General features: G+C 35.6%; 1 protein-coding gene across 3 annotated transcripts in view; it reads left to right on the plus strand.

Annotated features, from left to right (window-relative positions):
• NEDD4 (NEDD4 E3 ubiquitin protein ligase) overlaps positions 1-26,520 on the plus strand; it is a 54,954-nt gene that overhangs the window by 13,687 nt on the left and 14,747 nt on the right. For 2 of the 3 annotated variants that reach the window (XM_068695416.1, XM_068695417.1), the window contains exons 6-14: positions 17,166-17,216; positions 19,940-20,001; positions 20,774-20,876; positions 21,742-21,911; positions 22,447-22,564; positions 22,702-22,869; positions 24,629-24,694; positions 25,314-25,433; positions 25,865-26,071. In XM_068695416.1, coding sequence (XP_068551517.1) covers positions 17,166-17,216; positions 19,940-20,001; positions 20,774-20,876; positions 21,742-21,911; positions 22,447-22,564; positions 22,702-22,869; positions 24,629-24,694; positions 25,314-25,433; positions 25,865-26,071 — 1,065 coding nt within the window. Of the gene's footprint in view, positions 1-789; positions 5,665-17,165; positions 17,217-19,939; positions 20,002-20,773; positions 20,877-21,741; positions 21,912-22,446; positions 22,565-22,701; positions 22,870-24,628; positions 24,695-25,313; positions 25,434-25,864; positions 26,072-26,520 lie in introns of those variants that run through there. The other variant, XM_068695415.1, reaches the window with a different exon arrangement.

The following is a 26,520-nucleotide window of genomic DNA, read 5'->3' on the forward strand; positions in this document are numbered from 1 at the left end:
AAAAAGCATGCCGACATCTGTAATGAAACTTAAAGGAAACCTGATTTGTTAATGTGTCTGACATTACCATACTTTGATCTGAAGCAATCATACTATTGCTCTTAACTTCTAATGTGTTTCAACTCAAAAGCATCATTTTTTTATAGTTCGTCTCAAATGATATGGCCAAATCCCTCCCTAATATTGAATACTATGCAATGAATGTTTATTTTTTACTGCAAATTAGTATCGAGAATGTAGGTATCTGTGTACATGTGTGAGAAGTTTCTTCAGTATGTGAGGAGTAGCACAGAAAAAATGGTGTACCCTTTCTTTGAAAATCTCAACAAGCAGACCCTGGATGCCTATCCCAGGTATATGGTGTCTCATTTTATTTTATTTTATTTTTTTTAAAGCAATTTTAAAATACGTCGTCAGAATTTGTAGTTCACATGGCAGGTTAGGTTAAATGTGAATTTTCAGGATGTTCAAATGTGTGTTTCAAAATGATGTTTTGGGCTATGGTCTATTCTTCTTAAGTACTTTGTAATTAGTCATTGGAGCTTTGCTGCCACCCTGTGGAAGTCAGGGTGCATGAATAGAAAATCAGATCCCTAATTTTGGGAAGGCCAATGTTTTCTTTTTCGTTTTGACCAAGAAAATTCCTTACTGTTCTTTCTCTGATCTAAAGTAGATGAGCTGTTTGACCTGTTTTTTTTTTTTTTTTTTTTTTTTTTTTTTTTTTTTTTTTTTTTTTTTTTTTTATGGGAGAGGAGCCAACAAAACATCTTACTGGATCAACTTGGAAAAGGTGCTTTGTTTCCTACATGTGACTGCATTTAGAGATCAAAGCAGCATGCCCTAATCAGTCACTGTATAGGTCTACAATAACAGTATTTTTTTTCTTTCCCATTTGGTCAATGGAAAAGGCTGCCTCCCTATTTCTATTTAGCTTCCTCTTTTGTGGTGAAGACTAAATTTCTGTCCCACGTGTCTTGAACTACTTTAAGTCAGTCATATCGTTGCCTTAGCTGTGAGAGTTTGGGATTGATAGACTCCCCCACTTCCATTAATTTATTTTCACGTGTCATAAATTATGGGTGCCTTGTGCTTTTTCACTAGGATATGTACCTATGATCAAAAGGTGTTTCATCTTTCATAATTTTAGTTGGCTTGAGTATTAAGCAGCAATTCTTCTGCCTATTTGATGACTGTTTAAAATCTAGATGTGAGCAAGCTGATGGAATTCTTTTAGAGATGTGAGACTGTCCTAACGGGTGATTTCCTCTGTAGAATTTTGTCCTGTGTGCTTTTATTCCTGGTGACTTTCGGGTAGAAATTGAACTTTGAAATCTTAGTTATGCTTTTAAGAAATGTTGCTTTCTTGAAAACTGGGCTCAAAACTCTTCAAAGTCCTGCTTCAATTCCAAGTCCTGCAACATTAAGTAAGACTCCAATTGTTGGTGATTTCACATCTTTCTGTAGTAGCTTTAAGACTTGTCAAAAATCACCTGGTTTGGATCTGTTTTATTAAGGGAACACGGAAACTGATTTGTTTTGCTGACTAGATGCAAGCCATTAGTAGAATAAATGGCTTGCCCAGTTTGTGGGATGCTCTGTTAGAGCTGTCTTTAAAAGCACATTAGAAAAATCAGTCAGGAAGGAGAATGAGATCGTTTATGAGATGGGCCAGTGCAGGACCTAGCTGACATCTTGAAGTCTTTTCCTGTCTTACAATAACTTGTCCCAGCTCTGCATATTTCAAGTGAAGTACCAGAGCCTATGTTATTTGGTAATGAAGAGCTAAATAATATTAAGATTTGCATGGGGCTATAGGTCTTTCCTTTTTTATTAATATTTATTTATTTATTTATTGTTATGTCAACTCTAATTCAGGAGGACAGAATGTTGCATTTAGAAGTCATTTCTGGAGTGATTAAGGAAGCTGTAGCTGGCTGGCTATACCTGCAAAATCATAGCTAAAGAAAAATGACATGCTGAGAAATGTGGTTGAAATCTTAACTCCGAGTTGCCAAAATATGTCAGTTTATCATTTACTTACGGATTTCTTGGGAAAATTGGGGGGAAAAAATCAGATTATCTGTTGGGGGCAAAAGTGTTGCTTCTTTTTTTTTTTTTTTTTTACTGAAAGTATTGTATCTAATAAAATTGTTACAATTTGTTGTGCATCACACTAGCATGCTACAAACTGCTGCTAATAAATATGTTGTCAGGACAGAACGGGGCTTTAAGAACTGCATTGTTTCTTCTTTGTTCACACATCATAGCATGTGTACACTTTTTTTTTTTCCTAATATATTGGTTGTAGTTCAAATGTGACTTTTAAAATCTGTGACCAAGAAAGGTTTTATGGTGTTTGACTTTCCTTCCTTCCCCAACCCCTCTCCAGCACATAACGTTAGAAGAAGTCCAGTTGGTGAAGCATAATGAAATAGATGAAGTATTGTATTTGTTGGCTTTTATGAATAAGCTAGTATTCGTTTACTGCTGCATTCTAATCATGGAATTCAGGTAATGGAGGTTAAGTAAGCCCTGGAGTATAATTAGAAAACAAATTTGTTGCTTGCAAACAGAGTACTGTGAATTCAATTCTTGGCTCTTATTTGGGAAGGAGGTTTAAATGTTAATTTTATTGCCTTCTAGCTTAAAATACAGCAAAGGTTAAATAAATATGGAACAGAAAAAAAATCTAGTAGTATGACCTATAAAAGTATAAATGGCCTAGTGTTCTCTTCTGTTTGCACTTTTTCAGCGGCACTAAGTAATTTCATGTTAGTGTGGTAGCGTTTAGTACTGCATCATATATGGCTTCTGTGTTCAAAAGCACGTTCATAACCAAATAGGTTTAAAACACAAAAAAATACACTTAACAGTAAGATTGTCTTTTTTCAAAAGTCCCACTAGATGCCAGCAAAGGACCTCTTCAGATAATATAAGACAGTGAAACATCTGTAGGAATTCTCAGTACCATTATTCTTACAGGAGTTGACAATATATTCATTTCTTTGTGCTGTTCATTTTGATAATTTTATTGGAAAAGAAATTAGTAGTTAGCTATGAATATATGAAGTGGTTTGTTTATAATATACAGAATAGGTTTCTTTTGTAATTGTGCTCTGTAACCATATTTATCCTAGTACGTAATTCTCTTGGTGTTTCGTAGTTTATGTAGCTGGCCATATATTTGCATGTCATTATCAAACAGTAATGAATGTTCACTTAATCTGGACTTCAAGCAAACAAGATGGTAGCTTGCAAGAATATTTTTATTTCTTTCTACCTTTAACAGCTGTAATTTGGAAAGGTTAAAATATTATTTAACATGGTAGGCTGAAAGTCAGTGCTGAATTATTAATCAGGATAACTTGTTTCTAATTCAGTAGCATCTCACTAAAAATATTAACTAATTGTCAGGAGAGCTTTTTAACGTGTGCAAATCTTTACAAACTGTGATTGGTTAACAATGTGTAGATTGTTAGATAATGTCAGATTTCTTTCAAGTTTTATTTAAATAGAGTAGAAAAACTTTTATTTTTTTGAGGGGAGAAGGGTTATTTCCCTGGTTTATGCATAAGTCAGACCTCAGCAGTTTGCTAGCATGGTTACTATTTGGAAATTCAATCCTAGACTTGATACTCAATTATATGGGATTTCATTCCTACCAACTTCCTGTAATTCTAAACCTACGGGTAAAAATATTAGTAGTCATACGCTGCTGAGGAAAGTACGGACACATTGACTCAGCTAGTGCAGCTGCAGCAGGCGTTGCTGTTTTAAACTTGAAAATACTGGGAGTTTATTATATTCATTTTTGCAAATTACAGAAGGTATAATTGAAACAAGGTTGGTAGTGTTTGTCAGTGTGTTGCAGCTGAGGTCGTTGGAACATAAGTGCTTTATAAATGAGTGCTTTCTGACTACAAGCAATCAAAGACGGTCCAGAAACTGCAGTTCAACGAATGGCTGACTTATTTCAAGAGGTACAGTCTTTTTTTTAATGCTAGTATCTTGTAGAAATTAGGACAAAGCTTGCTACTTCTATGAGCTTTTACTGTTGCGATGTACTAGCTCTAGGTTCTGTGCAGCTGCCTGTAGCCTTCCCGCTGAAGGATTTTTCTGGTTTTCATTCACTAACATGCGTGGAAATGAGAACAAATGGCACGACGGTTAAGACTGCATTTTGCAACTCAAAGAAGTAACACAGATCCGCTATCAGAAACCTCCGAAGATGTTTTGGATAGTAACCATCGGATGTACTTCAAAAGGATACAGAACTCTGAACCTAATGTTGCACAAATGAACCTGACTCCTAGACAAGTTGCTTGTGCACCTGTAATGCAGCAAATAATTAATCAAGAGAGAAAGGCAAATATTTCTTCACTGCAAAAAAAAAAGAGCACCTCACTGCATATTTCTCTACAGTCTAGAAAGCATAATGGATATTTTCGGTCTGGTGATGGCGAAGACACTTCATTCATCAGTATTGGGAATGAAGGAAGTTGTGGCACTAGAATTGTGGTTGATCATCCAGCTAATGACAGCCATCTGAGCAATAGCGCTGCATGCAGTGGCAGTCTTAGCAGTATTGCAGCCAGTGACAATGGATCCTTGAGCAGTGCTGGCAGTGACTATGGATCATGTACAAGTACCACGAGTGATGGAGGTTCATACAGTAACAGTGTCATCAGTGACAGTGGTAGTGGCACTCCTTCGACGAGCGATGGCACTTACTGTAGCGGTGTTGTTCATGGTGACTTTTCATATGGAAACATTTCTAACAAGTGTAATCCCTATAGAAACAACTCACCTCAGGAAGAAGTACAGGTGTGTAGAAGTAATACTACTTTTGACCAAGATGTTTTGTCAGTGAGGAAGAAAACTAAAATTCCACTGCGGCGGTGTTCATCATTGGTAATTTTCCCTAGGAGTCCTTCCAGTACTCCCCCAGCTTCTCCCATAACCTCAGGTCAGCTGCCACACAGAGGTGCCTATCAGACATCACATAAACTAATTATTTCTCCTAGTGAGCCGTCACATAAAGAAGATCAAACCATTTCCAAGGGTTTCCTTTCAACAGCAGTCAATGGACTTCGACTGTCTAAAACAGTTTGCTCTTCTGGTGAAGTTAGAGATGTTCGACCGCTTTCCTTGAATACATCATTACAGGACAAAAGTAAAATTCTGAACAGTTCGGAGCAGGCAACTTGTGAAGAAGTAGCTGGTGGCTTCTCCTGTATTTCAGTTCATCTGACTCAAAGAGCATTTGCATCAAGCAGTGAAATGGTTAATGGCTGTTGCAGTGCAGAGTTAAATCTGAACTCCAGTGCAAAATACCCTCCTTTAAAACTGGCACGTAGCACATCTGCATGTTTACCCTCAAAAATAGATTCAGAATACCAGATGAATATAAATCAACTGGAAAGACCAAATGCACAGACGAGCAAAACCCACCATGTTTTGCAAAGAAGTGTTTCATTGGAAGGATCACGTCAAAAAGTTTCTTGCTGTTTATCCAGTCTTAAATACAAGTGTCATAGTGCAAGGACGTCTCAGTTGCATATACAGTTCAAGCCTGGGAATGAAGGAAAAACAAGTGGTGTTAACAAAAGATATGGAACCTCTAAAAGGGAAATATCTAGCACTTCTTTGTGGAGGCCCCATAAGGTGAGTGTTCTGGTTTATAGAAAAATCTGACAGTACTTTACAGCTTAAATTTAACTGGAAAATACTAAAATCCATAATCAAGGTTTAGCACAGCTATTTCAGAATTTCCTAATGGTGTCAAACTGTCATCATTAGGGAGTTATTTTTTATATGATCCATATCTTGTTTTTTAGATTTGTGTCTTAGATTATGGTACTCTTTTGGTGAATAGGTCTTAGAGTGGAATACCTGTATATAACATGTATTATAAACTATAATTTCCTGCTTACATAACTTGAAGGGATTTTCTTGTCTAATTATTCAGACATTGGAGGTATTTAAACTTCAGTTTTGTAAAGTTTTAAATACATACCTTTACTGCCTAATCATAATTATTATTAAAATTGCATATAAAATGGGTAAAAATGAGTAGATTAGAGACTTTCAGGTTTATTTCTTATAGGCTTTATTTTACAGTGCAGTTCACTCTATATAGAATTAAAGATAAGTAATATTTGAGCAGAGAAACTGTAAATACCATTTGTTTCTGTATACACCCTGAACCACAGGAATTTTCAGAGTTTCCTTTCCTTTTTTTTTTTTTTTTCTTCTTCCAACCACTACTTCAGTCTGAGCAGTACACTGTAACTTAATATCTCTCCCAACAACATTGCTGTCCAAATTATAGTACTTCGCTCTAGATAAATATATTTTTTTGGTAATGAAACTCATGTCCAACTAAACTTCAGAAGTGTGTTTGCTCTTGTTAACTCTTGAAGCAGTTTATATTAGTGAAGTATAAGCCATGTGAAATGTGGATTTTAGAATTTGTTTAAATAACATTGTGAAGATATGAACAACCTGAATATTATTTATTGGTTTTAATTATGAATGCTGATAAAAGAGCAACAACTAATATTTACGAAAGTTATTTCAAGGCTTAAGACCTCATTCTCCATGAGTTAGAATTACTGTAGTTTAATTAATTTACTTGTAAAAGCAACAAGCTTCATGCCAAAGTTCTATATTAGTGACATCTCCTTTCTGAACTAGAAATTGTATTACCTTGAAGATAATACCCTGCAATTTTCATTCTGTCACTGCCTTTAGTTAGAGTAGTACCTGATGATTCTGTTCTTTTTGGCTTCTTTCAAGTTTTGTATTGCTTTATGGAAAAAAGAAAACAAAACAAAACAAACAAAAAAACAAACACGTTCTTTTTATAGAACTGTGTTTTCAGTTTAAGCTTAATTTTAAAGCTCATGGTGGATCACAAGTAACCACTATGTATATTATTTGGCAGTTCCTCATCCCCAAATCCAACTGTTAATGGCAAATTCCACAATAAGCACAGATGATGACATTTTAAGTAGTCTGGATCTAGTTATTCTTTAAAAAAAAAAAAAAAAGAAGAATGAAGAAGAAGAATGGAAAACGTTGAGTCATGCACTTCAAGTACATTTCACTGCTAGCTTCTGTGTTTAATGTCAGTAGTTGATATGTAAAATACAAAATGCTTAAATACTGAATGAATTTAATTATGTTCCGTCCAGTTAGAATCCAAGTTCAGGATTAGTTTGTTAGTAAACATTTCCAGAGAACCTCATAGCTCAGTGGACTGACGGGTTTGTGTCAGTTCCCAGGAATGGTGTTCACAGTGCATTATCATGAAATCTAGGCTAAATTTAAATTTTTAAGCACTTTAGAGCATGCCCCTGTTATAGGAGGGCATCTTTGCTGTGCTAATGTGGCAACATATTTTAACCTTAACCAATTTCTTAATTTTTTTTTTTATCTTCCACGTAGAAAATGAGAGAGGCGAGTTTTTTCTATTTGTTTGTTTAAAATAAAGATTGTCTGAATCCCAAATTGCTATGGTTACGTTGTACCTTTCATGCATTTGCAGATACTTGGTTTGTGCCAAACATTTGATTTGTCCCGTGACCACATACAAATTAAAAAGGTTTCTGATAGCAGAAAACTGGACACTAAAGGTTTTATAGTAGTATGTTTGTTTTGGATTCCTCTGAAAGGCACAGAAGCATATCGCTCTTGAAGTGGCCCTATCAATCTTAATGTAAAATCAGTTTTTGTACAATATCCTACGTAATAAAAATTTAAAGGCTCTCCCACCAAACCAAGCAAAAGCCATAGTGACTTTATGGCAGTTCAGTAATTCGCCAGAATAAACTAGATAAATATTTTTGTGTTTGCTGTTACAGCCTTTGAAAAATATAATAGGTTCTATGGCAATCATTTAATTATGTAGTCCAATTAATTATCATGGTGTGTTGTGACTCATTTAAAAATAAACAACTCCCAAAATATTTCTCTTGACTCCAGTTAGTCTGGCCTAGTATATTGATATGCTGAGTCTGAGTTCAAATTTAACAAGTTGATACTGGAGTAGCATTTAGTAATGTCAGCTATCCGTACAGAGCAGGCATGAAATCAAATCAGTGCTTTGGTCACAGACTGCAGAGTCTGAAGCAGTGAAAGGTCTAAGCATTCTTTTCTTATGTGCCTAGCTACTAGCCTTCAGCCACCCGGTATCAGGTTTCCTGCTTTCTATAATCAACAGCTTGTTAAAGGCTCACTTTAAAAAAGAAAAAAAAAAAAAGAGAGAAAAAAAATCAAAACATAATTTCTGTGACAACTGGCCTTGGATTATTTTTAATTAAGTTAAAAAATATGGGGAATGGTGATGGCCTTTCATGGCACTGCTGGTCTTTATTTGAAATATGTTGAATAGGTTCTGCAGTAGGGAGTGGAATTTCGCTTATGCAAAGCAGGAGGAAGAGGTATACAAGTGCATGATTGCATCATTGACAGTTGCCCTTGACTTTGTATATATGTTTTCAATGTGTTTTTTTCAGTGCGTATGTCTCTTGGGGTGGATGTAAATCTATAGCTAAAGCACTTTGATGTCACCGGTGTGAACTGGGAGGGTCGGGCTGAGTAAGGGAACAGGTTACATGCTGCATATGCAGACATGAGGAGGTACAGAAGGGCAGTGGCTACAGTTTCACTTCTTGTTGGCCATGAACAAACTTTCTGAAACAAGAAAAAAAAAAAAAAGCTATACTAATCTCTTCCACAAATACGCTATTATGGTGACATCCGTGTTGATATCAGCACTTCCTTCCAAATCAGTATCACTGCTGGTTAGAAGATGTGTGTATCATAAATGTACTTGCAAATGTGTTAGTAACTGTATGTCTTTAACATAATTTCTTACACAATTAACAGAATTGTTATCTTTTTACTTACGAGTAGTCTTGCTGAAGTTTTGTCTTCATTGAATGAAACTCACACTGAAGAAAAAAAATTAGAGGTGATTTAAAAAACAAAAAGGTTTTATATTGTCAGATTTGTGTGAAAAAAATAAGTTGTAATTCTTCAGCTATTTTCATCAGGTTCTGGAACTTCACATTTCGCTTTGTAACAGGAGATGCTGTTTGAATAGCATCAGCCAATTCTATATCCACTGAATAGTCATCCATCAAATCCCTTTCTCACCAATTTAGAGACAAGGGACTGTGTCAAACAAAGGCCTTGTAAAAGTACAGGTAGCTGATATCAGCTGCTCCAGCACAGAGGGCCATTAGATAGCTCAGGCACAACATACCCTTGGTGAAAACCCTGCTGGCTGCCTCGAATCACCTCCCTGTCTCCCATATGCTGTACCATAGCTTCCAGGAGGCTCTGTTTCATGATCTGCCTAGGCACAGAGGTGAGGCTGACAGGTTGGTAGTTCCCATGGTTTCACCTTGTACCTTTTTAAAAATGGCTGTGACGTTTCCCTTTTTCTAGTCATGGGGAACTTCATCTGGCTGCCAGGACTTTACAAATAAAATGGAGAGTGGCTTGGCAACTACATCAGCCAGTTCCCTGACTTGGAGTTGTCTTTTCTGCACAAATTGATCTCTCTTTATACTGTTATGTGCTGATTACCTCCTCACCTAATCACATTCATCTTGTTCAGAATTGCACGTCTTGAAGGATCGTGCTGCAGGGCTGCGTATTGCCCATTCTGTGTTGTGGGATATCAGCTCAGTCGAGGAGAATTACAAATTCCATTTGGCAGTGATGAACCATGTGTAACGTTCAGGATATTGTCATCCTGAAAAGAACACTGTCTTGGCTCTAGCAGAATACTTTAATAACTCTGTACATTAAAGCTCCAGAGCTTTTTAGTCAGCAGTGAAAATTACATGTACATATTAAAAAGGATTTTTTTTTGTTTGTGCTCTGCACAAATTATAATTAACCTCATTCTGTTTATAGTCTGCAATTGAACTGAGTTGGGGTAGGTTTCTCATATGCCAACCAAAGGGAAGACTAAAACCACAAAACCATGTGGAGCAGAGCTCCTGAAACAGCTATATAAATTTTTAATTACCCAGTCTTCAGGTTGATTCATGTCCTTTTGATCTACCACAAGAGTGGGGAAAAATTCATAGTGTGGCTTCTTTAATATAGCCATAAGCTATAGTTACTGTCTCTAAGGCTTACTGAAAATACAGAGTGTGTTATAAAGTAAAACTTTGCTCCCAAGGGAAGACAGAGACATTTTCCCTTCAATCCTGACTAGCCAAATAACTGAGGCTTTCAGATACAAGACTGTGATCAATGCTATGTTTTGATGTCAATGTTTAGTGGTACATCACTTTCACTTTTTGTGAGAAATTGAAACCACAGCACATGTTTTTAACCCAATATTTATTGGAAAATGTGATGTAGAAATCAGTCTCTGTAAGCATGATGGCATCAGACAGCAAAGCAAACTGTACCTGCTGGTATTCGTCCAAGAATTGTCAAGAAGGTGAACTAGAAAATTATTAAAATACTAATGATGATATTTTTTGATCTATTAGGTTGTCTTACTGAAGGAGGGTGGCCAATGTTTTTAAGTGACTGAAAGGGAACTGAAGGGAATTACAAGCACATTACAATGTGCCAGTCTGGAAGTAAGAATATAGAGCATAGGCTCATTAGGTGTGACAGGATTTGTTGTTTACAGGGAAGGGAGAATGCGCTTGGCTTTCATAAAAGGAAGCTACGTCTCACAAATCAAACTAACCAGCAACATAGGAAAATGAGTGATCTGATTAATACAGGACAGATAAATTCTCAAAATATTTGCCAAGAACCCTTAGTAGAAGTTCTGAAAAATAGTCTCAAGGCGTAAGTGTAGAAAATGCTTCCTCACTGGTAACAGGTAATTAAAAGATAAGAAACAGAAGTGAGAATTAAATTGTCAGCTCTGAAGCTACAAAAAAAAAAAAATAATAAAAAAATTATGGTAGTGAGCAACTAGACAGTAGAGTGGATGATTTGAAAATCAGTGTTGATAAATGCCAAGTAATGCACACAGGGAAAATAGCTAATGATGCATGCACAGTAATGGTCTCCCGTACTGGTCAGGAAGTGTTTGATGTTGTGGTGAATGACTCCCTGAAAATGTCAACTCAAGTCTTCTTGACAGCTTAAAGGCAAATCGAATGTTCATTTTTATTAGGAAAGGAATAAAGGAACAAAATTAAAAACACCATTATGGAGTTGAACAAATCCACGTATGCTATACAAGTTTCAGGTCATCCTCTTTCAGAAAGCATGTCTAGCTACTAGAAAAATACAGGTCACAAGGTTGGTGTAAGTGTTCTGTGAGGAGACTGAGACCAACAGCTTTTCAGCTTGGAGGAGGGAGGGGAGAAATGGTGTAAAGGGTGTTTAGTGAAGTTATAGTTCAGGGGAGATGAACAGTAACAGGGAATTTACTCTCGTATCATAAATATATTTTCTGAGTTGCTTTTGCAAGAAGTTATGGGTATCGAAAAAGAAACGGATTTCAAGTGAAGGAAGGTCCATCAAAATATATTGCTTTCTTGATATAGAAAACGTCCCTGATGAACTACTTACTTGAACCTGGAGGATATATTGGGGGAAGTACTACTCTTACATGCTGCTCTTATTTCCTTTAGCATGTGTTCTTGGCCATTGCTAGGGAGAGGATACAAGGCTACGTAACATTAATCAGACTCCTGGGTTCTTTGGTGCCCGCCCAGCCCTTGCAGACGCCTAGGATCAAATGGTAGAAATGCTCTTTAAAGTTCTCGCATCAGCCTGGGCTGAGAGTTTTCTTCTGTGTTCCAACACACTTTTTTTTCCTTGTGTTCTGTAAGTGAATGAATTTCACAGACTGAGCAAGCAAGTGAAACTGACTGGCATTTTCAAGCGAGTCAGTAGCTTACAACTTGCCTTTTACCCTTGTCTGAAGGGGACTGCCCTGCATTTCTGCTAAGTGTCTGTTTCAAATGAACTTTCTTCCTTGCTCCTTGTGACGAACAGAACGCACTGCTTTGGGAATGCAGCCAGCAAAATGTTTGTAGCTCATTTCAGTGCTGTTTTATGGATCCGTAATCGTCCACATTTTAAGAGATCACTCACTCTCCTTGCATTGTGGCAGTTCAAGGTAAACTGCAAGTCTGCAGATGGATGCAATTATCATTTAAGACCCAGGGCTGCTTTGGGCTGTATTGACCGGAGCATAAGCAAACAGAATTTAAGGAGGACATCAGCAAGTTCCTGGCTGAAATGATATTCAAGCTTTAACTGGAGTCATTGAGGATAAGGCATATTAAAATGCAAATGGGACACTATGGCAACTCGAGCAGAGGAATGTGGGAGGAAGCAGAACTGACTTCTCCTAGACCTGCATGGCTTCTCTGGCAGCCTGATTTTTGTGGCATAAGGGAGAAGGCTGCATTCAGTAACATGAAAGCACGGCTTCCCAGCGAGGTTTCCAGAACTTAGAACAGTGCTTACTGTTTTTTTTTAGTTTCTGCCTTAGCTATTTGTTGTGTTTGCTGTTGTTCCAAATTAAACTTACTAGGAATAATAATAACAAATACTTAAATAGAAAGAATATATCCAAAGTGGGTGACATCTGCAAATTATAGGCCTCTGAAAACTGTCTAATGTGGGAAGTGTCAAGTAACTTTCATAAGAACTGCTGAGCTGATCTGAAGTAAATTGTTACACTGCTCTTGTTGTAGAAATGATTGCAGGTGGGTTGTTTGTGTCATAGAGGCTGAGGCATCCAAGGTCAGTTTGGGCAGGACAGTTCAGGCCTGGTGGGATTTATTAATTTGAGCATAGCACAGCTTAAGACAAACAGTAAATGCTGCTGTTGCCAGGTCATCTGAGGACTATGTTTAGGGCTGGCAGCAGTAGATTTAGGCTTGGGAGAGCCCCCCCCCCCCCCCCCTCAATTTTATTTTGTTTTATTATGTTTCTTGCGCTGAATAACAAAAAGTGTACTGTGTGTATTGAGTCCACTGGACGAGTGTATTTATTAGCCAGTGTGATTAACATCTGTGACATTTGAAATAAGAAACAGATCAAACCAGAAAGAAAATTACACGTGCATTTAAATGTTCAATAGGTTTTTACAGTTTTAAGTGTTTTAACCTTTATGTTGTTAATTAGTTAGGTAAAAGTGCACCTGTAATTGTCACTACAAGTGTTTTTCTCAACCTTTAATTGAAGTCATAAGGCTTGGCACAGAATCTCCCACAAATAGATGCAAAAGTTTTAAGTTTTTTATACTATTATAAAGTTGACTTGATATGAGAAGCAGCATGTCAAAGTAGTAACTTATCAAATATTTGGTACTGTTTTCTGATTATTTTTTTTTTTTAATGCTTATTTAAAGTGTTAGCTGCTTGAATACAGAAGGGCAAATTTGGATTTGCTCTTGACAGTTATAAACTGTAATATTCCTGCTTTTCTATATATTTTCTATATAGTAGCTTATTTGGCACATCTTTCCATAAAACCAACTCAAATTCCTGATGAATAAAACATACCCTTCACTAGGTTTTGACTTGTTCTTTGTTTATGTTGTGCTTAAGTATGCTTCGGTTATATTAGACATCAAATTATCTTCCTGTGACCCATGTGAAAATGAGTTCTCATATGCCAAAAAACCACCCAAACCTATCTTGAATTACTTTGTTAATGACTATGTAGGCCCAGGTTCTTCAAGTAGCAAACACTGAACGGAGTAGTATGAATGGTGTGTTAAAATAACTGTAGGCTAAATAGGAGCTTTCAAGGAATCTACCTATAGAGTACTTGTGCTGTATACAAGTATAAGCTATAAATGGAGAAACATGATATTTTTGCTCTGGTCTTTGTGGAGCAGGAATTCTCTGAAAATATCTTTAAAGGCGAGGGAGAATTAGTGAAAATAACTCATGTCATTTCTAAATGCTGTCTGTTAAACAGATGGTAAAACTGCTGAGGCATGTTATGCTGACACCTTTCTCTGGAAGCAGCCAGTGGGGCTGAAGGTCCTGCAGAAACATACGTTGTGTAATAACCATCTATCTCACACTAGCTGTTTGCTCTTCTTCGAAAATGCCAGTGGATTCTTATACCTCAGTAACTGGCAACTTGTATTTGATCGTGAAGGCCAGTTAAAAAGAGATGCCTGCATTTTGTGGAGAAAAAAAATCTCTCCTCACCATCTACCTCTGCCCCATAAAAATACAGGTACAGGAGGTTGGGACTTTAATGAATTCTGGGCAGTAAGGTAGTTACAGCTTTGCAAGATAGGGAAAACATTGCTTTTAGAATCCATGAACTTGGTGAGATCTTAACATGATCATTCAGTTTGCTCATTAGAGATGTCTATTTTCCTGTAATGAGTTGTGTGTTGTACAAAAAAAAAAACCAAAAGCTCAATTCTGTTTATTTAGAGTTCAAGATAGCTAAATAATACAGTCAGGGCAGGCAGCATGAAAAGAAAAATACTTGAAGTTGCTAGTGTAGCTCGGGGAAGTTTGTTTTTATTTTCAGTGTTTTTTTCATTCTCATCAAGCTTGTAACTAACATTGATGTTTGAGTGTTTAAGCAAGAAGAATGTTGGTTTTATAAGGGATTCATTGAGCTCTTGTTTTCTTAAGCAGCGATAGTCTGGATCACTGTTTGTTTTTTCAGTTTGAATTGACACTTTATATTCTGTATAATAAAAGCTGTGTATTTTCTCCTTTTCCCATACAGCTGTAGATTTGTGTGTGAAGACCAACATGTACAACTAGTTGTCTGTTTGCTCAGGAAAAGAGTGGGAATATGCTTCATGCACTAATACCAAGAAAAACGTAATCACAAAAGTTGGTAGAGAAAATGTTATTTCAACACCATGGTCTTGTACAAAAGCTGTTTCACATGGCACTGTGATGAATCCAACAATTAAGAAAGGCATGAAATTCAGATAACTGCTCAAACCTGATAAATCATGGTAATGTTCTAAGTATTGCCCTTTAGTGTGTGACTCAGTACGGTGACACTGGGACACTCAGATAATCACGTCTGGTAGCAGTTTAAAATCTGTATCCAATTCATGATAGGAAGAAAATCCAGCATCTTAAGTGCTAAGGCTTATTAGGTGTGTGTGTGTGTGTATATTTATAAAATAGACAGGAATGAATTTTGGACTTCAGGTGTGTCTGGATTACTTTTTCAGTGCTTTTACTCTGTGAGCACTCACTTTGGCATTGCATTAGAGTTCTTCAAATGTATTGTATATAGCAGCTGTCTGTCCTTGCATGTTTTTAATAACTTTCTATAGACTAAACCACTGAATCAGTAAAATGAAAGGCCTCTTTGTTAATGTAATATATCATTAATAGAGGTTTATGCACTTATGGTTTGGCAAGCGGAAAGTTTGAGTTCTCTGGCTGTCAAGAAGTTAAAAGTTGACAAGAACAACTGGCCCACTTGTCTTTCCTAAAGAAACTGGGATGCCTGCTCTCACGAAACAGATCCAAACAGTTTCAACTCCATTGACATTTAATTGTTAATGTGTGTGATGTCTGTTTCAAAGCTTCTTTGGCACTTCTTTGAAGGCAGTTAGTCAGCGAGGCACTCTGCTTCAGAGCATTCCTGCTATCTGATCTATGCATTAGTAGCTTGGAGGTCAACAAAAATCTCCGCTGGAGGATTTTACTCGCTGGCTGGAGGAGAAAGTACTGTTAAAGGTTGGTTATCGAGGCTAGCTCTACTAAAAATAGCAGGAGAGACAGCAGAATAATAAAGTGAATAACAGGAGCCTGTACTAAAATAATGCTGGTAACAAACACAATGTTCTGCGGTTTTCTAAAATGCAGCAGACTTTTGTCCCACATTCCAGTAATTTATTTGAGCGGCTTGTTCCACTTGAGGATTGCCAAGAACTTTACAAATACTAAGTCTTTTAACGTGTCTAAGGTATGTGCTGTGCCATTTTAAAAAGAACCTCATAGGCAGAAATGATAGCTATATTTTTCCAGAAGCTTGTGGTCTGTAATAATACAGAAAATTTTCCTTTACTAGGTCAGGGAAGCTTCAGACTCTTCTGGTATGAAAACCTGTTGTAGCTTTCTATACCCAACCAGTCTGTGAACTGAAAAGCAATTTACTTTTGCTTTGTGTTTGGTGATTCTCCCTCCTCACCCCCCGTCTGAATATGAGACATATATAACTTTAAGTTAAATTTATAGTGCGTATCTGTAGATTTCTGGCATGCATGATATGTATGATAAGCTCTGCAGTCCAGTTGCATATTGTGCTTTTTGGGATGTATAAAAATTAAGGCTTTAAGTTAGCATTGTCAAGTAACTCCTACAGGTATGAGGCACCGTTTCTATGCATACACGTACAATTTAAAGATGAAATGGGTAAACCTGGGACAACAGACCTAAAGAAAAGAGGTACTAGAAGGATTAAGGGAGAAACACCTATATCCTTTAAAGCCAGATGTTCCAATGGAGAATGCAGTCAATGAGACAAAAAGATTGGGTAGAATTGGACGGGAGTTTGTGTCTTGAAACTTCAAAATACAGTCATGCTTGCAAAAAGGTGAAATGCACAGCTTTGTCCTGAGGCAAAGGGAATAGATTTCAATGAGATGTGGAAACCAGGGATGGAAAGTTATGGAAGAAGACCATCAAAATCCTTGGGTGATGAGTTAGAATAAAAGCTTATGGTACAGCAACAAATTTAGGAGGAAGGTCTGTAAATAATTGTATTGTTCTGTGAGAAATGCTTAGTTTTTTAAGTATAAAACAAGACAGTTATTTTACTTGAAATAGCTAGTGGAAGTGCCTTTACATTTTGCCCTTTAAAATGATGTTTCTGTTAAAGATGCCGAGGATCTCAGTCCTGACTCTGAAAACTCTTCATCTGTTTCATTAGCACTACTCCATATGATCTAAATAAACAAATAAAATCCAAGTCCCTATCCCCAGCTTTGTCAAACTTCATTTATTTTGAGAAAGACAAAACTGTCCAAGGCTCTGAGAGTTGGTTCAATCAGAGTTTGTTCTACACAGAAAAAGTGTTCATGTCTATGCTTCAGGAGTGTCTTGACATTCTTAAAAAACATTGCTATATTATCAGGGGGTTGAAACAGTATTTTTAAATACTTCACAACTTTAAGGTTTTTGTGCTTTTTCCTTGTGTTTTATTTTCCCTAGACTCGAGATGATTTTCTTGGACAAGTGGATATTCCTCTTTATCAGTTACCGGTTTGTATTTTATTTATTTATTTATTTATTTATTCATTTTTGTTTTAAGACTGTGAAAAAGTGATTTTGTAAACAATTGTTTTAGTTATCTAAGAAAGTAAACCTTACTCATGATATAAGTGCTTGAATTCTCTTGTTCTGGTTGTGTTTACAGCTGATATTTATCAAAAAGATGTAGTTTACCTTGTATTTAGATAAGGATTTCTGCTGCTATGAGAGTTAAAAATGCTTTTGTTTTTTTCAAGAATAAAAATGAAAGGTTTTAAACTGTCTAAAAACCAAGAAGAGATTATACTTAGTACAACATTTCTTAAAATATTTTGTTTAAAGTACTTTTGTTGCTTAAAATTTTAAGCAAAATTACTTCTAATACTCCTTATTCCCATAAACAAATACACAAGAGGGTAAGTGGGAAATAGAGCTTGTTACAGTTTTTTGTTGTTGTTGTTTGTTTGTTTTTGCATTCCTTTTGCAAAGCACATTGTTAATTTGCAAGGAAGATCACCAAGAACTCCAAAATAAGTAAGACTTTTCATTTTCTTTTGAGGTTTCAAAACATTAGAGTAGTAGCAGTTTTATCAGCAGCTGATGTAAAGACAGGATAACAACTCTAGCAAAAAAATAAAATAAAATAAATTCCAAGAGCAATTTTCTCCTTTCATTCTGGTAAGAGCCGTGTTAGGAGTAGTAAAAGATCTGTCCTGCTACCTGGTGTAACTGGGGTGGGAGATTGCACGAACTCTTCTCCCTCAGGGCAGGTAGTTTGGAGAGACTGATGGTAATGCCCCTCTGGACAGGACTGTGCCTTCCCTTCCCACTAAGAAGCTGGACAGCAGTATCACAGACTTCTGGGGATATCAGTGCATTATCTTCTTTTTTTTTAAAAGCAAAAACTAATTTACAGAGTCTCGCTTAAATATTTTCATGTCTGTTTTCTTACCTTCCTTAAAAGTCAACTTCTCCCTGTCTACTCTTTGTTTCCATCTTCCTGGTTCTTAATTACTTGGTTTTGCTATCTAAATCTAATGTCCTTTATTGGCCCAAGCATAAGGTGATTTTGTTTTACTTGAAACAGTCTTTCATTTACATAATAACTAAATATATCTTGGATAAATGAAATGATCGGATAAATGAAATTATCAGATAAGTAAAATCAGTCTGTTATAAACTCATCATTGCATGTAGTTTTGATTCCTGTTTCATTTTCCTTGAGACTATGCAAACGCAACTGTTCATAACTCAAAAGAGCTGGTAGTCAGGGACATGTTAAAAGGATAACTCATTACTATGGTAAGATAGTGAAGGTATATTAATTTAATCTTTCCAAAACCAAATTCTGTTAATCCAAGACTAATTAGTATTGAATCCAAGGCAACTCTCCTTTTTGACAAGTCATAAAAGTAATTACAAAACTTAGATTTAGAAGACAATGTTTTTTCTTTTTTCTCATCTGATGTAGTTCCACCGTATTTTAGTGTGTTCTGTTCAGCAGTGGGAAAAAAAGGACAGCTTAATTCCATTTTAATTTCAGAGAAGTATTTATCTTAGTGTTAATAATAGTTTACACTGAAGAAGTCTGTAATGCAAGGTGGCATTTTTCTGAGGTTTAATGTAATAGCTATTCAGTAAAATTTAATAATGTTAAATTTCCATTTCATGACATCTTTCATGATAAAGACACAGGCCTTTTCCAAATAAAATTCTAAAATCTCTAATTTAGTAATGGCTAACCTTAGATTCTGGAATATTTTGCCTCTTTCCAGTCAAATATTGACACACATTAGACATTCTTTGAAAATACCATTATGAAATCAGTTCAGCCTTCAAGAATTCCTTAATCTAAGATTTTTCCTTAAGTCCTACAAATATAGCAAGTGCAGTTTTTTCTCTTATTATTATTTTTCATCTTATTATTTCCTCTTATTATAACTATTATTACTTTTTGAAATGGTTAAAATGTATTAACTAACAAGAGTCTAGAATTATACCCCAGAATTCACAAACAGCTGAAAGAACAAAATCCATTTTGATTCAAGAAAAGAGATTTCCAAATGTTCCTCAATGCATAGTATTGTAAAATAAATAAATAAATAAATAATTTTGTAAGAATTTTAGAACAGCAGCTAGGTTATTAGTATTTATGTTAACCAGAAAAATAAATATCTTTTTGGTTAATGGTCATTCATGCATATTTCTCTACGTTGACCTGGGACATCTATTTTTAAAATTGTCTGTTTACCACAGTGCTTGTTTCTGTTGAGCAACTTCACTTTCATGAATTAGAGCAGAGATGATCTCAGAGTGGATTAATCTGTGATTTTTTTTCATCCAAGTCCTAAAGCTTTTCATATCTCTTCTGTATAAACGTATTTGAAAATACCGAGGTAGGAAAAAAATTTATGGTGGATCTTTTAAATATGGAAACTGAGAAAGGATTTACCGATTTAAGGCTAAACAGTTATTTTTTCTTGTGCTTTAGAAACTAAAAAATTCTAAATGCTTCAGTGGCTAGAAATATTGGAAGGTATTTTTTTTCTTGAAGTGGGGATTTATCTTTATTCTGAAGACTAAAGCTGATGATTGCCAGAACTTTGACTGAACCAATACTTTAAATGTAAAAGCTTACACAGCCTTTAAGGAAGTCATTAAAAACTTCTGATAATTTTCCTAAACAAGCGTTTGATACAGATTTTTTTTAAAAAAAAAAACTTCTCTTATTCCAGACAGAAAATCCAAGTATGGAGAGACCATATACGTTTAGGGATTTTGTTCTTCATCCAAGAAGGTTAGTAAATACCACCTCAAAATTCTTAATTTCATATGTAAAAAATGCTATTGTATAAGTTCTTGTATGTGCATAAATATTGTTGAGGTTTTCATGCTTTCATTAATGAAATTTAAAAATCAATGGAGCAAGATATTTGTGATTCTACTAAAAGGCATTTGTTTAGATCCTCTTTCAACTTGAAATTGTTTCTTGCTTTCCTTTAAAACATGTCTCTCTTTGCCTGTTTCACATACAGTTTCATGTGACCTTAAATAACAAAGCTCAAATTGAAAAGCTTCTCACTTTTAAGAAGTCCTGTGATTTGACTCAAGGAATTTTTAAACGATATGTAATGCTTCGATGTTAAGTGTTGCACACTTCATGTTTGTTTTAAAAAAAAATATATTCTTAACCTTAAATCTGAGGAACTCATAGCAATCTTTGTTAGAAAAAAATATATAAAATGCTTGTCTACATTTTTCAGATACTGCTTTCCAATTCAGAAATAAGATCAGAAGATACAGGAATCTGTAGATCTTTGTCAGCCACATTGTTAGCAGAAATAGTAATTCTGAAGTATTCTGCATTTTTTGGTTTTAGATTGAATGTATTTTGAAGCTTTGAAAATTTGGTACCATTACAGAACTTGAAGAAAAACTATAGAAAGTCAACTTTGTGCTGAGAAGCTTCAGAATAATCCTCCAGCTGTGTGTTCTTTAGCTATTTTATTCCTAGATAACAACTTCACAAGTGCACAGTAAGAATAGTTATTTTTCTTTCTCTCCTGCAGCCATAAGTCAAGAGTTAAAGGCCACCTTAGATTAAAAATGACTTACCTACCTAAAAGCAATGGATCTGAAGAAGAAACCACAGAACAGGCTGAAGAATTGGAGGTGGTAAAAGATGTATTTATTGCTGAGAAACCTAGCAAATGGTTGGTCTTCAGACAGTCAGAGTAGTTACCATAAAAATGAATGTTAGAAATCACTAAGCTGTAAACATTATTTCTATAAACAAACCAGTTAAATCCTATTGCTTGTATCTTGCTCTAAATCTGCATAAAATAGTTTTTTTGACTGCAGCTTTTCTAAATAAAGGAGTGGTTTGTCAGTGTATCTAAAAAGGAAAAACCTTAGACTTCTGATTTTGTTCTGATACTGTGTTGCCATATTTCCATGTAACCTTTCTTATTTTAGAATTAATGGCAGTATCAATGCCCAGTATTTTTACTGCTCTTTAACGTTCTTTTTTTTTAATTTAAGTGTAGCCAACCAGACACTGACATCTTGCTTGTTTTAGAATTTCACCTTTCTCCCATTTATAGGCATACTTCTGATCTTAACTGTTTTACTTTGGAATCTTTAGTAAGCACATCCAGTTTAGATCAGTGGATCTCTTTTCAAGACCTTAAATTACTCCAATTAGCATAATCACTTCTGCTGTTACAAAGTATTATGCTCATCTGACTAGTATGTTGCAGCATGTGTATGAAACTATTTAAAAACAAAACAGTATTCCATGAATCCTGTTTATTTTCCTGAACTCTTAATGCTAATGTGTTTAAGGAATTTGATTTTTAAGGATATGACTTCTGCACACATCACCTGTTCTCTCATTTCTTGAGAAATATACACAATAAAACGAAGAGCCCAAGATATAGTAGGACTTCACCTTAAAAAGGTGGTGACTTAATAAATTGGAATACTTTTTTCAACTTTGTCAATATTAATTAAAAGTTGTTAATATTGTACCTCTTAGCCTGGGTGGATTATATTGGACCAACCGGATGCTGCTAACCAGCCACAACAGCAGCAGCAGGAATCTCCTCCACTGCCTTCAGGCTGGGAAGAAAGGCAAGACATCCTCGGCAGGACCTATTATGTCAATCATGAATTCAGGAGAACACAGTGGAAAAGACCAACTGCTCAGTAAGTCTTTTGTCCTGAAAATTCAAGCCTTGTGTTAATTTTTAGTCTACACTGAAAGCAAAGGGAACTGGAAAATATATAACTTGAAAATTAGTAGAGACCTTTTGACATTTTAATCTTCAAGCTGATGTGTAATGGTCATTGACTAGTGGTCAATTTAACTGCACAGCACCCTTCCTGCTCTCTGGAAGTTGATACTTAAATTGGAACCGGTCATAATTGTAAGACATAATCATAGTAATGGAAAGAACTTCTTTTTTTTCCCTCCAGATTTTGTCCCTTAGCATATGAATTACAAAAACAATACCTGAAATGCTATCTGGCTCTTCAGTTTTACTTACACTTCCTATCAACATGAATACTTCTCTTTAAACAGATTACATTAATCTGTATAGCTCGTGACTGCTTCTCTTTTTTTCTTCCAAAATGACTATAATGTATGTTTTCGTTGTCGGAAGATGAAATGACTATGTATACTGATACATATATGTGTGTGTGTGTTTATATTTATTTATTTATTTTTTTTTTCCAATAGGGACAATGTAGCTGTTGCAGATATGGGTAACATGCAGTTGGAAGCCCAGCACGCATTCACTCATCGACGACAGATATCAGAGGATACTGAAAATCTAGACAACAGAGATTCCCCTGAGGTAAAAACAAATATTTCTGAATATTTCTGAAATGCAGGTAGGTTTTTAACTTTAGTCAAAAAACTTGTTTTAAATATCAGTAACTTATACCTACTCTTAAAAATGTGTTTTTTTTTTCCTCTGTTTTCTATTTAAAGAGCTGGGAAATTATAACTGAAGATGAGGCAACAATGTATAGCAATGAGAACCCTCAAATACCTCTCCCACAGAATAATTGTGATGTACAGACTCATCTTGCAGAAGAGTTGAATACCAGACTTACTACCTCTGGAAGTTCGGCTACTGGCCAATCAACAGCCTACATGGTAAATTCTTTTTCTTGTTGTTCATATAGAAATATTTAGAATATTTTACACAATATGTTACTACTGCTAGAAGTAGGTGCATGAATACTGTGTATTAATTAATATATACTTAATTTTATCACAGATGTTGAGAAATAAAGAGTGATTTTACAATAGAAGCCCATTTAGGCAACCATTTTATTGTTTACCACTTCACTTATAGGGAACAGGAATTTCTGCCTGAAACTAAAACAGACTTGTCAGCTATTTTTCAGCTTCTAAATCTACCTCTTATTCTAGTATTATGCTGGGTTGATTACTGCTGAAAAGCACGGATAAAAAAAGCTGTGTATGATTATCTTGATATCTAGGGGAATAGTTCTGTGCTGTTAACTTTTTCCCCTAGGACAAGTTTAAAAATAACTAATTTCTCATTATGAATATTGGAATGACGTTTTATGACTGGGCTGAGTAAACCTGAGGACTACATAGCAGTGAAAAGGGGACCTCACTCTTACAGTTCTACAACCTTTGCTCCAACTGTGAAACCTGTCTGACCTCCTAGTGGGTCCGTTCAGGTGGCTAAACCAGCAGAAAACACTTTTCCTCTCCAACTCTGTTTTTTGCTGTTTTAGCAAGCTGGAACAGCACCCTAGGTTGTCTAATAAATGCTATACCAGCAAAGGCAAAGTAGCAGGAGGAGCAAGACTTGCAAGCAAGGAGCAAGACTTGTCTTTTTGGTGGCAGTAAGCAATTAAATAAGCTCAGCTGTCTTGTGAAACTTGAACCTCACAAACGGCCTTGTAAACTGATATATATAAATACATGACTTAAGAAAACCACTGTCCATTGAGGAAAGCCTACAGAGGTGAAATCATCAGTTTTTGTGATGCTCACATTGCCGTTCCTAGTATGAATTGAAGGTAATTTTTGTGTGTGTGTGTGAGATTGTGCAAAGGCGTCTCCAATGTTTCTGGCAATAGCAAAATGAGAGCAACAAGACTTGAAGTGTACTCAGAATCTTATGGAAAATGTTACTTCAGCTTGCTTGATGGGTAGCTTAAGCACAGGACAAAGCAGATGTTCAAGTTATTTGCAACAGCCAATTAGAACTGACAGTCTTGCATCTCCTCACCTCCACCACCTTCCCCACTCCCCAAAAAAGAAATTTGAAAACATGCTTTTTCTTTGAAATAAGGGTACATTGATAGGGAATAAACCTTTAAGTAATTTTGGAACTTCTGGAGCAAGATGAAGTACAGTTGCAGATGAGATCTAAAAAATACCTCTAGGCAGAAAAGCATGTGCCTATGCAAACTACAGGAATTGAATCACCTTTCTTGGAAAGCGGGTGTCTCAGACTCTCATATCTTACTATTGATTTAACCTGCTCTCTGTAAAGTTGTGTTGGCTCTGATGTATCATAGGCTTTAGTCTACTACAAGATAATGCACTAAGTTCTATATTGTAAATTCAATTGTAATAAAACTAGTTGCAAGTAACTAATGTTTTAAATGCCAAAATGGCTATTGTTTTCAGAAGTTTCACAAACCTTTTTAAAAAATTTTCTCTGAAGTTACAATAGACACTGTGAATTTAATATTTCTAGTAATGTTGCATTAGTTTTCAAAATGTTATATTAAATGGATGTTTCAAAACAAATCAGACACTTTGTTCAAGATGAAAACTATAATATTCTTAAGTGTGATATTCCTTGTTGACTGCTGTCATCCTTAAAGTTATAGTAACACCTAATGTCATTTCTCTCCCATACTTCAAGAACCATTCTGGCAGAAGAGGTAGTCTGCAAACATACAGAGTTGAAGAGCAACCTGCACATCCAGTGGTATGTTGTTGTCCAAAAAACACAGGCTTGTGTAGTACAGAAGTTGGAGGATGTAAAACTTTTTTTTTTAGCTATGTATAATGTCCTTCTGGTAGCTGTCCTGTACAAATTGCTATTATGAGAGTCTAGCAAGATCGTAGTTCATTGGTAAAGCTTCCTTCTTCCAACTTCATGTTTTCAGTTTAACATTAGTTTAATGCATGAATTGAGCTTGCAGAAGGAAGTCATCCTCCCATGACATTTTCTTTTTAAAATTGCTTGCTTTGTAATAAAAGCTGTACCGCCGTTCCTCTATTACGTTTTCATAGTGACACTGCAAACTTGCAATGAGTTCATAGCCAGAAGTCCTGGCCTGGATCAGCCATGTCTAAACCTTGAATCCTTTTACTCCTTTTAGATGAGCAGCTTGAATTAAAAATGAATGAGTAAAATGATTTGGTCACTTCATACTTCAGTAAGGATTTCAGTACTTCTCTTCCATTTTATCCAATTGATAGTAAATTATGAGCCTACTGTTTTTTTTGTTTTGTTTTTTGTTTAATTCAGTAGAGGAAAACCTTTTAATAGTCAGTTTCATAGTTTTTGTAACCATTGTTCTTCTGTTATCATTAATATTTAGTTACTGCCTACTTCGTCTGGATTACCCCCAGGCTGGGAAGAAAGACAAGATGAAAAAGGGAGGTCATACTATATAGATCACAATTCTAGAACTACTACTTGGATAAAACCAGTTGTACAGGTACTTTTCTGTATTCTAATTATTAATGTTTTCACTCATGCAACCTTTTAAACACCTTACATAATAGAAGTAAGGTTTAGAGATCTCTTTGAAATAAAATATTTGAAAGGCATAAAATGATAAAGCACCACATAAAATATCTGAGAGAATGCAACTAGAGCTAGGAATAGTAATACTTACAGAAAGTCACTCTACAGTTAATGTACCAGGAAAGCCTTCTGGAGTGTGGTAGCTGTTGGAGAAGCCCGGAAAACTTAATCTCTGGTCACATTATCTGTAATTGTTAGTTAATGTTGTTGATAAACAAATCTGTGTACTGTCTGGCATTTGCTTTATGCAACTGCTTTCATGAGTCAAGAAATATTGGTACCTTAACAGAAAAAATACGTTGCTCCTAAATGGCTTATGTTTTTTTTGTCTTTTATCCATAGATTGCTGTGGAAGCGAGTCAGTTGTCAACTGCACAAAGTACTTCTGTAGCAAGACAACCACAAGCAACATCAAGTGATTTACCACAACAGTCTTCTAATCAGCAGCCTGAAATGGAGCAAGGTTTTCTCCCTAAGGGCTGGGAAGTTCGACATGCACCCAATGGGAGACCATTCTTTATTGACCACAACACCAAGACTACAACATGGGTAATGGAAAACTATTTTCATGGACCAAAATTCTAGTTCCTTTCAGTTCAAAGTTTTGCTGCTTTCAGCAAGATTGTGTGGATTTCTTCAGTGTCAAGATTTCATTGCTGGCATCTTTTTTTATTAAAAAAACAAAACAAACAAACAAACAAACAAAACCTACAAATGTGGATGTGACTTGTCAGCAAAGATAGTGTTGTGAGGCTGACATCTCACGTTCAGGCAAAATAGCTGTGTTGTCTCTGTTAAGGAGCATATGTGACAAAAATGCAAAGTCATTTAAAATACTTTTCCTGAGTAGAACATCATGAATTTTACAGACTGTATTATCACTTGAAAGTTTAGCTTGGAAGGAGGAAAACGTGTATAGGAATGAGTTTTGCAGATGCATCTCCTAAATGACATTTCCGTTATAGCAGTAGAACTGTGATAGCTTATAGGCACTGCTC

The sequence above is a fragment of the Anas acuta genome, chromosome 12, assembly GCF_963932015.1.
Source record: "Anas acuta chromosome 12, bAnaAcu1.1, whole genome shotgun sequence".
NCBI lineage: Eukaryota > Metazoa > Chordata > Aves > Anseriformes > Anatidae > Anas > Anas acuta.